Below are 11,444 nucleotides of genomic sequence, written 5' to 3' on the forward strand. Positions count from 1 at the left end.
ACGTAAAATGTTACTGGGATACTCTGGTTTTGGCAATAAGTCGACGATTTATTGGTCTAAACTTTTAAATCTAAACAGTTATAGGTCTAGACATATGATTTGCATTTGTCACCTTTGAAACTGGTGCAACCCTGCTAGTCTTTAGGAAAGATGTCTAAGAAAAGTGCAAAGATAACTCTGTTAATTCATTTAAATTAAAAGTTAAGGAAGTAAACGTTTTTTTACTTTACGTTTTTGTATTTTTTGTTGTAATTTTGTTCATTTCCATATTATTGATTACTGTAATATTCTATGTCCCTTATTGCTATTATTATTATGTATTTTATTATATTCTTGTACATTGGCTATGTTGTTGCAAGAGTACTACTATCCCCAACGAAACCATACGGACTATTTAAACTAGTGATGGTATAAAAGACCTGCACCTGCTCTTTTGGACCTAGTTCGCCATTTTGGAGCGGTGCACCTGATCCCAAAACCTATAATACCCAGGTGTAGGTGCACTACCGATTTGTTAGTGTAACGTCAGATCTTGAACCGGTTCGAAACGAATCCGGCGTGCACTTACAGGCCAGATCCCAACTCTCAACAGGAGCTAAAGCTAAGATTTAGTCGGACTCGGACCGAGCATATTACGTTAGAGAATTTTATAATGATGGCGGTTTGGACTTGACAATTTGTAAAAATTAAATTTAAATACTTTAGTTTTTTTAAAGAATGAAAGGAGTTAAATTACGAGAAATAGAATAATATCTACTCTAGAACAGTGCAGTTGCCGCCATCTAACCGCAGATTGTCGAACAGCGAAACAGCCAAACTTACAATTTCAATGGTTTGATCCTCTCGGGATATCAATATCAAAGCCAAGCAGAAATATATAAGTTATTATAGTATAATAAGTATAAGTACATAATATCATAGTAATAATATTCATTTGAATTCTTAAAAGGGGTATTTGATTTGAACTATTTGCTATTTGCTTTCATAAATTCATACATATACCTACCTAACCAGATGATTAATTATAATTAAACATAGAATGTAAAATTTTTTTTAATAATAATAATACCTAACTCACGTGAATATTATTTAAAAATCTTTTATTTTTATTAATTTTAACTATAACACTAAAAGGTGAGAACAGTAAATAGGAGAGGGTCACAAAAATAAAAAGCATAGTTCGAATCTTGGTTCAGCCCGGTGCACCTGCACTTTATCTAGTCCCTATCTCTATTATCGGAGCTAGGTTCATAGCCGGAACTGGAGCAGGTGCACCTGATCCCAAAAAGGAACTGATCTTACCACCCCTAATTTAAACTGCCATGTAAAACTTACTTGTTGTCCACCCTGCGTCGAAATCACTTGATTCGATCCGACGACGACCTGCTGCTGCACCACCTGGTGTCCCCCAACGGCCACTTGGCCCTGCACGATCTTCTGCAAAGTCGGCTGTCCCTGCTGCTTGAACACTTGCTGCCCCTTCGGACTCAGAAGAATCTGCTGCTGGCCCGGTTGCTGTTGCTGCTGCTGTTGCTGCGTGTTCAACGGCCTCAGCTGCACCTTACCGGCGGGCGTAACTGCAGAAGAAGCGGAAACCGCCGGTTTAATAATCTGATGTTTAACGGGGGTGCTCGATGTGGCTGCGACGACCGGTTGTTTTGGTTGTGTGGTGGCAGGAGCGGCTGCGGCAACCGTTTGCGTGGTGGTAAGCACCTGCAGCTTACCGTCGGGAAATTGGACCAACTGCTGCCCGGGCATCAGACCTTTGACGGTGATACGACCGTCGGGGGTGCGCATTATTTGGACCTTTTGTGGGTCTTTCGACGGTGTTAAGGTTGGTGTTGCCGCGGGTGTTGCTACTGCGTAAAGCAAGAATGTTTATAAATTGTTTGTGTTAAGGTGGAGGTTAATAAATAAAGTCTCGGTTTTTTATGGTTTTTTTTTTAAGGATTTGAGGTGTATTAGGAGAATCTTCAATATGAACAGGAATAAATGGAAAAAGAATGATTTTTTTGGTTTTTCCAGGCAGCTAAAGTCGTTTTTTAACTTTTGGGACCAGTTTTTCGTTGAAAATTCGACTTTTGTTACTTTATGTGAGTTCACTGCCTGGAAGAAAAAAACTATTTTTACGAGACACTGGAAGTCATTTGTACACAAAAAGCAGATAAAATATTCGGCTTATTTTTCCAGGCAGCTGAAGTCGTTTTTCAACTTTTAGAAGCAGTTTTTCGTTGAAAATTCGACTTTTACTACTTAAAATGTGAGTTTGACTGCCTGGAAGAAAAAAAAATTTTTTCAAGCCCTGAAAGGCATTTTTCCACACAAACCAGAAAAAATATGTTGTTTTTCCAGGCAGTTGAAATCAGTCTTTAATTTTTGGACGCAGTTTTTCGTGGAAAACTTGACATTTATTACTTTAAATATGAAACCAAGTTAAAAAAAAACATCAACGATAATACAGACTGATTGCGGAGGATACTGATCGTGAACTGAAGGCTACTAAACACGGAAGAACAAATATAGGTATACCTGAAGAATGATGGAGCGAAACATTAATCATGGATAACAGAAGAAACTCTATTACTGATAGAAGAAGGGAGAGAACAAAAGAACAGTTTCTCAACATACAAAAACATACAAAGTGATATACAGAGGGAAATCTGAGAGAACGACTTCAGCCGGTAAAAATAAAGAACTGCCTTTCAGGCAGACTTCCTTTGTACAGTCTGGAGTTCCGCAGGACGGACATACCGTGTGTTAAGAGTCCGTTAAGTTGTAAGTCCCGAACCCCCTTAATAATTCGTGAACCTTTCATGGAAAAGTGTCCCAAATAAGAGTTATAGATCTCTTTTAGGACTACATTAAGAAGATAACTTTGCATATTCAGGAGGCATCACAACAGTAGTAGAGACCAAAATTACCTTTTTTAAAGGGAATGGTCATCTTTTTATGCATTTTCCGATTCGACACAAAATTTTAACACAACTTAATGTAACATACTTTGCCATACCTTACTCCACTAGCTTAAAAGATAGGATAGTTTAAAAAAGTACTTTATCAATAAAAATGTTACTAGTTACTTTTTACACGTTTTTACCAGCAAGAAGCTCAGATCTTACACCTCTAGACTAATTTCTTTGGTGGCATTTTAAAAAATAAAGTTTTTGCGACAAAACCGGAAAATATTAACATATTCTAAGATAGAATTAGACCCGAATGTAAATTGAGAACTCCCGATATGTTAGAAAACGTACCAAATGCTTTTTACTACAATTTGGCACATTGTCAAACCGTTCAAGGAGGCTATTTTCAACATTTAATTAAATAGGTTTATTGTTTAAATATATTATGTGAAATTTATTAATAATAAATTTTACATAATAATTTTTTAAGCCATTGTATCTTTTTATCTGTGGTAATTAGGTATATCATATGTTACATGAAGCCGAGTTAAAATTTTGCGTAGAATCAGAAAATGGATAAAAAATATACCATTCCCTTTAAAACAGGGAGCTTTGGTCTCTGCTACTTTTGTGATGCCTCCTGTATATGCAAAGTTATCTTCCTAATGTTGAAGTAAGTCTGAAAGAGATTATTAAGGGGGTCCGGGACTTTTTTAACACACATGTTTACAATTCTGTTCATTTGCGTTATAAATTACATATCTGAAGTTTTTGCTGTATGCACGTGATTTACAAATCTTTAGGGTTATTAGCGATGTAAGAGACTGTGTAAAGATGCAATCTGACTTAAATAACTTCACTAACGGTGCAACGGTAATGATTTAAAACTAAACATAGATAAATGTAAGATTATGCGTTTTAATAGAGATTCTAAACAAATTTTATTATCTAGACAACTTTTTGGAATGAGTTGACCATTTTTGAAGGTTTAGGAGTTGTTTTTTGATCCAACTTTAAGCTTTAAAAGCTCATAATGGCTTTTTTTCAAATAAAGCGCTAAAGCTGATTTGCCTTTAATAGTATTGAGTTGTTTTAAAAATGTTTACTGTTCCCTTGTGAGATCTTTCATAGAATATTCAAGTAGTATTTGCTCACCATTTTATAAATACCATATAAACAATTTAAAAATTAAAACAAAATAATTAAACAGAAGAACAAGAACGATAAACATAAAATTTGAATATGCCAGTGATTTCTCCGCAAAAAAATCTACAAATATAGGTTTTTCCTTTTTTAACAGGTCTGACAATACCAGAGTTACAGGGGACGACTGAAGAGTTATTTTTTCGATATCACTCTGTAACACAAAACCTAAGGTAGCTATGGCAAATTGGATTAGTGCATGTTTGATTTTATTAAAAAATAGCACAGTGTCGCGACAATCGCATCTCTCTATCTCTTTTCATAGGCGAAACAAATGTGTGAAAGTGAGAAAGTACTTCAAGAAGATGGAATTGTTCCAGGCAGTTATCGTTTTCCAAATTTTGAAAAGAGCTTTTCTTTGAAATCCGACTTTTAATCCTTCTACTGCCACATGCATTTTTCCACACAAAGTAGATAAAATATTCCATTTTTTTTTCAAGGAGATGAAGTCGTTATTTTACTGCAAGTTGACTTGCAATACCCGGAATAAAGTTAGAAAATTAGTTCAAACACCTCCAAAAGTTTATCTCCAAGTGAGAAGGATCTCCAATAGGAAAAAGGAATGAATAGAAATCACATTGGATGTTTAGTGCCAAAATAATATTTTATAGGCAGGGAAGGTATGGGAAATATATGTGTTAATAATGCAGTGTGTCATTAAACCATTGTTTTTTAAAACCAAATCTTCAACCCTCTACAGCCCTAGACCAATCTTAAACGAGCGTGACTCACCCTGAGTTACAACCTGTTGTTGTACAGCCTGTTGACCCGAGCCACTCTGCAGCTTGACGAGACTTGGCTGTTGCTGCTGCTGCGATGGCTGTTGCGAGTTCTGTTTGGGTAAACTGGGACCAGCTGGTCCCGTCAGAACCCTGGTGGTACCATCAGGGCCCTTGGTCATTAATATCCTGCGCCCGGCGATTTTATTGCTGTTGGTCAGCAGTGATGTCAGAGTGTTTTTGCCCGAAACCACCGCCTGGCTCGGTACCACGACATTCTTTACCACTTTGAGATTTCCTTCCGCGGTGGATACTAGAAGGAAGAGAAATCGTGGTTGTTAAAAGGGCAGTTAGGGTATGTTATTCTTGCACTGTGGATCGACACACTGCAAGCGGTTATATTGTTCTTAAAAGTTTTATGTACATTTGTGACAAAATAACTTGAATGGGTAACGACTTAATAGTCTAAGAAACTTTCCAAAGGATTATGCTTCTGGATGCCTTCTGTGTAGCCTTCTTAAGTTGTTACGGCATATTGTCCATTTTCTTACACATTTGTATAGTTTCTTTAACAGTCTTCTTGAACAATGTTGGTTTTCTAATCCAATCTTTCTTGCCTTTGCCTTTTTTAATGATCACACTTCCTTGGCTTGTTTAATGGTTTGAAAGCACTTGGAACCTCTTGGAAAATCTGCCTCTGATTGTTAAATGAGTTTTCAGACTATTTAAATTTTTGTTAATCTTTTGACAGAATATGAATAGCTAATACTAAAAAAGATTATTAGGGTCAAAAGTCTCTTAACTCGATTTGTCCATAAAACTTTGTCAAAACTAACCAAATATTGCACTAAATCGGTCCACAGTGCCTAAAATAATATGCAACAATCAAACCTGTCTGGGATGATACGCCTTTAGGGACAATTCTCTTAACGTATATGACATCAGAATAAAAAAATATAAATAACTATAAAATGGCATTCTAACCATGCAATAAAATGAAAAATTCAAAAGAAAATAAAATGAAACGGTATGAGGACCATCTAAATTCAACTTGGATCCTACCTTTGGGTTGAATCGGTTTTAAAGAATTAGTGGTCGAACTAGTAGTGGTACTAGTCGTAGCGGTAGCGCTAGACGATTTTTCCGTACTAGCGCTAGTAGTAGTACTAGTTCCGGAAGAGGCGGACGTTGCTTTTAAAAAGAAATATACATTAATTCAAATTCGTTTACCACATTAACAGTGCATACATATAAAATCACAATTTTCTTTTTTTTCCTAGATAAGATTACTTATAAATGTGGGCTGAACAGCTATTATAAGAAACCGATAACAAACGAATTATAAAGCACGCAAGTACTACTAAAATACAATAGTAAAATTAATATATTAATAATCATAAAATTCAATTTATGCTTGCAAGATCGTATAAAGTGATTTATTGAAAAAAGTATATGAATAATATTTAAATATATATAAGAATCAAGATGCTTTCACGTACAAATAAGAACAATTAAATAGAATGTTAATAAAGTTGTTGTGGTTGCCAATTATTGTAAACATACTTATACAAATAATTGCGAATTGTAATGAATCTTCTTAACACATGCAATAAATTGGATATGTTAAGAACTTGGCAACTTGTTCCGCATGTGAATTCTTAGATACTGAAATGATTTTCTTATTCCTTGATGTTCTATAATGTGGATTTTTCATATTGTGGATATAGGGTATCTCAAAAGAATAGAATATTGCAATTTTCTCTACAACCCCGTACATTTGTTAAAAAAGCTCGGATCCATCGATTTTTATATTTTTTGCCAATTTTTTAATACAAGAATATATCATAAAGGGTGGCTCACAAATAAGTTATTCATTTTTTTAAATAGCAACTCCGCAATGTTTTTTTTTTATTTTTAAATTTTACGTCAAATTCTAGATTAATAGGATGCTAATTTTATTTATTAAAATAATATAGAACTGACCACCATTAACTACTTGACAAAATCCTAGCCTACCATAAAAATGTTGTATAGAGTCCCAAACTGTTACTGGCGATATATTTTTGCTATATCTCTTATGCGCCCTTTTAATTCCTCAATATGTTGAGGCCGATCTAGCATATATAATGTAGCTCTTTAGAAAAAAGTCTAATCGATAAGATCCGGAGATCTAGCCGGCCAGTTCTCAGCCCTCCCTCTCCCTAACGACTATTGTTAGGAAAGAGCACCCTCTTGATTTGGACAGATAACTGATAAAGCTGGAATTAATTTTAAAGATTAGAAATCTAAATATAAATCTGTAATTAGATTTCCTTCAAGAAAATATAACCATCCGAACCCTATTGTTAATCTAGTGTTGAGCTTTTGCGGATACTGTTTTTTTTTTTTTAAGTGGGAGTTTCCTTGAGACCCATAACGATAATTTTATTTGTTAACTTTCCCGCTTAATAAAAATGTAGCTTCATTTGTAAATATTGTATTGTCTAAAAAATTTGGAATTTGGTCACATGACTCCATCCATTCACAGAATCCTGGGCGATTTTATGGATCATTTTTATAAATTTCTTGTATATACATAAGAAATTTTAAAGGGATGATCATGTTCTTTTTTTAAATATCGAATAGATCCAGATCTAAGATCTAAATATCGAATTTTTATTAAAAATTTGATCTCTTGCCAAATTACGTAAAGACGTATCCTCAGATGTCTCTTTAAGTGCTAATCTTAAATTTAACATATCTCCTTCAGAAAGAACGATTTTTTGGCCTTTAAACTTTCCGTAATTTTGTTACACTGGCATATTCTCGATATTCTTTCTGAATTTTGCTTAGCATTGATTTCGTTATATTAATATTTCGATATTTTTTCATTTTATCACCATCACCAGCCATTATTAGAATATCAGTTCTTTGCTGCTCCCTTAAATACACCATTTTTTTATTACGAATCATTTTATTGCGGTGATACTCGTTGATAATTTACTTTAAGGTTTTCTTCAAAGCACTCCAATTCTTTGTCTAAATATTCAACTTTATTAAATATCAAATGTGCAAATTAGTCACATTTCGACAATCAATACGCCAAAAACGGTTAGATTTAGGTATAGGACATTATACATAAAATGTGTCTATAATTTTCAATCGAAATTTAAAAGGATATATAGGGTGTTCTATTTGAAAAAAGTTGATTATTATAATTCCTTTTTCAACTGTATACTATTTTTTTATAGTCCGAGCGTTTTTGAGAAATATACAGGGTTGTCGAGGAAATTGCAATATTTCATTTTTTCGAAATACGGTGTATATGATCGTGGTAAATAAATAATTCCCTTAGATATGACGGCTGATTTCTCATATTTAGTATAAAATTTCAATTCAGATAAGGAGTAACATAATTCCTATAAGGTATGTTAAGAGAAAAAGGCAAACATCTATTTTGCAATTTTTGTATCGTCCCTGACTAAGCCACGGTTACAAGAATCGCCATAAACAATGTCTCCATAATCTAGCAACGAGATTAAAAGGGAATTGCAAGGCAAATATTAAGTATTTGATTTTTTACAGAAATTAATTTTTTAAATGCCAGTAAGCAATTTTAATATGGTTCCTAATATGGGAGGCAAAACTGAGATTGGAATCATATATAACTCCTAAATTAAACTTTTTTGGCAACTATTGGTAGGACGGTTCCGTTAATATTAATTTTGAAATTTTCGATGCATTTTGCGAGAAAAACATTGCATATAATTTTAAAGCATTTAGTTTGAGGTTATGGGTTTAAGCAAATAAAGCAATCTTGTGCAAGTCGGAGTTAATTTTACTCTGTGCCACCTGAATGTCCGACATGTTAAAAAAAGGATAAATTTATGAATCGTCAGCAAATTGGTGTAGTTTTGTGTGCACTGGTTCATGTCAACAACATACAGAAAGAAAAGTAGGGAACCCATTATAGCACCCTGGGGGAAATAAAAATACTTTAAATGGCAAAAACTTGGAAAATGCAATTTTAGCGTAATTTACAGTTACGAACACAATGTAAGCGATTTTCCAGAGAGGACTGCATCTATCGAAAAACCAAAATAGAGCCACTTTGCAACCAAAATCATTTGGTGATCTATGGTATCAAATGCTTTACTTAGATCTGACAGTGTTAAGCATGTTATCTCCCTTAAATCCTCCTTAACAATACCAATAAGACTTGTTATAGTATTGAATGAGTTACGAAAGTCTGATTGGCGGTAGGGAATTTTTATTAAATTATAAACATAGTCAGCTATTTCATTATACACGTCGTGACGTTCTAGGATTTTTGAAATGACAGAAAGAATACTTAATGGTGTCATATCTCTAAAATCTGTTGGTATAGGTATTCTTGTTAAGGCAATATGTATTGATTTTTTCCATTCATAGATAAAAATAATGCAGGAATTTAAAATATCGAACAGTGGATTAAGGCAAAAGGGAAGACAAAGTCTAAGATCTTAAATGGAAATTTCATCACTTCCTATTGCATTAGCCCCTATTTTATTTATAACTTTAACAGTATTTTTGTTTGCAATTAAGATCTAAGTTAAATTTTATAATAAATTCACTAAAAGTATTCATATTATAAAAGTCAAGTTTTTCTAATGACGTCGAATTTGTAAAGTTTACGGTATTTGATAACAAATTATTTAAGTCCTCGGGTTTATTAAGATTTTCATAAATTTTATTGTTATTTTTTATCCTTTGTTTGAAAATTCTTTCTTCTAATTTCTTCGCGATTAATCGCGTTTAGAATAATTTCTTAAGTGCCTATAATATGACAAATTGGTGGGCCTTCTTTGTCGTATATATTTTTTATGAGATATATTTTAATTTTTTGTCCCTTAGTTTTATTAAATATTTGATATTACCCATATTCCAAGGTGTAAAGGGTCTATCGATATACATTTTTTTAAAGAACATATTTGGGAGATACTATTACTATAAAAATATACTTGATGGTTGATATCGTAAATGTAATAAATATTATGTCACTGTAGCTGTCTGGCTTCTTTTTTAAATAGAGTCATATTAATATTATTATAGTCTCGATACCTAACAAGTTTTTTACGTAATTTAAATTTTAGTAGATTTTTATAGACATTATACAATTAATAACGAACCAAAAATGCCGTAAAAAATAAAAAAGACACTCACTAGTGGTTCCCGTCAAGTCGATCTGGTTCTTAACGTTTAAGCTCTTGACCTCCAGGGCGCGCTTCTGTTGGTGGGCGGCCCTTTGAAGTCGCAGCTGTTGTTCCATTTTCTCTTTGATTTCCTCGGGGGTGGCCTTGTTTGTCACTGTCACTTTGTTCGGCTCTTGGTCGGGAGCCTGCACCAGAGGGCGCGGCGGTGGTAAATTTCCTGTACGACTTCTGGTTACGACTTGTTGGTTGGCCTTTTCCACCCTAAGGGAGCGATGAAGTCAAAAGATGTTAGGATTGAATTTAAAAAAAACAAGGAGTTCCAACTTATTTCAATAGAAGTTATTGTTAAAATGGCTTTTTTCCTATAAAGTTTAGCCTGGAAAGTAAGTACTTTATCCACGCGAGTAGAAAAAAATCTATTATAAGATTGAAGAAGTCCATTTTGGAAGTGGATGATTAATAAGGAAGATACTTTCTTAGGAAGGAAATCTTATCTTCACAAAATAAACTGCCAATCTTGTTTCAAGAGTGATGAATTTCGATGAGTTAACTCATCATCATCGGATTTTAAAATATATTTACATTCAAAATAGAACACGATTTAAAAAGTCAGTTTAAAAGTAAAATTCCCAATTAAAGGACTAGAACTACAAATAAAATTTTAAAAGACAACAATCAAAAGCAGAAATATTAAAATTGCGCAGAAGGTGATGACTTCTAATAAGTATTCATATTAAAACCAGATAATCCTATACACATTAAGGTAAAAGGTTCCTGCAGAGGAACAGCAGTCAATCAGTGAAACTTGAAACTCTAATTTCTATATTTTATTAAGGAGGCAGGATTAAATGAAATATAAATTAAAGGATTATATTTTAAAGTAACACTTTTAAATTTAATTGTAAACGTCGGAACTAAGTTCCTAAGTAACTTGTTTTTTAATGCTTTTTTTGTTATTTTTTGAGTGCACTAAACTAATATTGTTTCATTTTCAACCCTAACGTTTTACAAAGAAATTAATTTAATGAAACGAAACTTCATTAAATTAATTTCCGTCCAACGTCAATAATATGGTAAGCGGAGGAAGAAGAAGTATTAGCAATAAACCTATTTAAACTGTATAGAAAAAAAAAACATTTAATTTTCAACTACAATTTCTCTGAAAGCCACCTGATTTGATATTTTATCATAAAATGTGATACTTTGGTATTCGACTTCTTTAGTGTCTATCTAGAGTCCAAATAGCGCGATCCGTTTAATGTTTCTTCGATACTGACCTGCTCACACATAAATTTTTTGAGGACGCTGTGTGTGGTATTCTTGGGTTCAATGATGTTTGGTTGCCCAATAGCTGCAATTTTGCCTGTTAACGTGGCCATTTAACGTAAAGGTGGCCATTTTATTAAACAATGATACGAGAAATGTCAACTAATATGACAATTACGCTA

At 33.4% G+C, this 11,444-nt stretch overlaps 1 protein-coding gene across 6 annotated transcripts in view; it reads right to left on the reverse strand.

The window, feature by feature from the left end:
- Nucleotides 1-11,444, reverse strand: part of LOC126746476 (nucleosome-remodeling factor subunit NURF301) — a 48,692-nt gene that overhangs the window by 27,995 nt on the left and 9,253 nt on the right. For 3 of the 6 annotated variants that reach the window (XM_050454752.1, XM_050454754.1, XM_050454751.1), the window contains 4 exons: nt 10,007-10,257; nt 5,888-6,016; nt 4,839-5,138; nt 1,336-1,859 (listed from right to left, as the gene is read on the reverse strand). In XM_050454752.1, coding sequence (XP_050310709.1) covers nt 1,336-1,859; nt 4,839-5,138; nt 5,888-6,016; nt 10,007-10,257 — 1,204 coding nt within the window. The remainder of the gene's footprint in view (nt 1-1,335; nt 1,860-4,838; nt 5,139-5,887; nt 6,017-10,006; nt 10,258-11,444) is intronic. The other 3 variants (XM_050454756.1, XM_050454753.1, XM_050454755.1) reach the window with 3 other exon arrangements.

This window comes from Anthonomus grandis, chromosome 17 (genome assembly GCF_022605725.1).
Source record: "Anthonomus grandis grandis chromosome 17, icAntGran1.3, whole genome shotgun sequence".
NCBI lineage: Eukaryota > Metazoa > Arthropoda > Insecta > Coleoptera > Curculionidae > Anthonomus > Anthonomus grandis.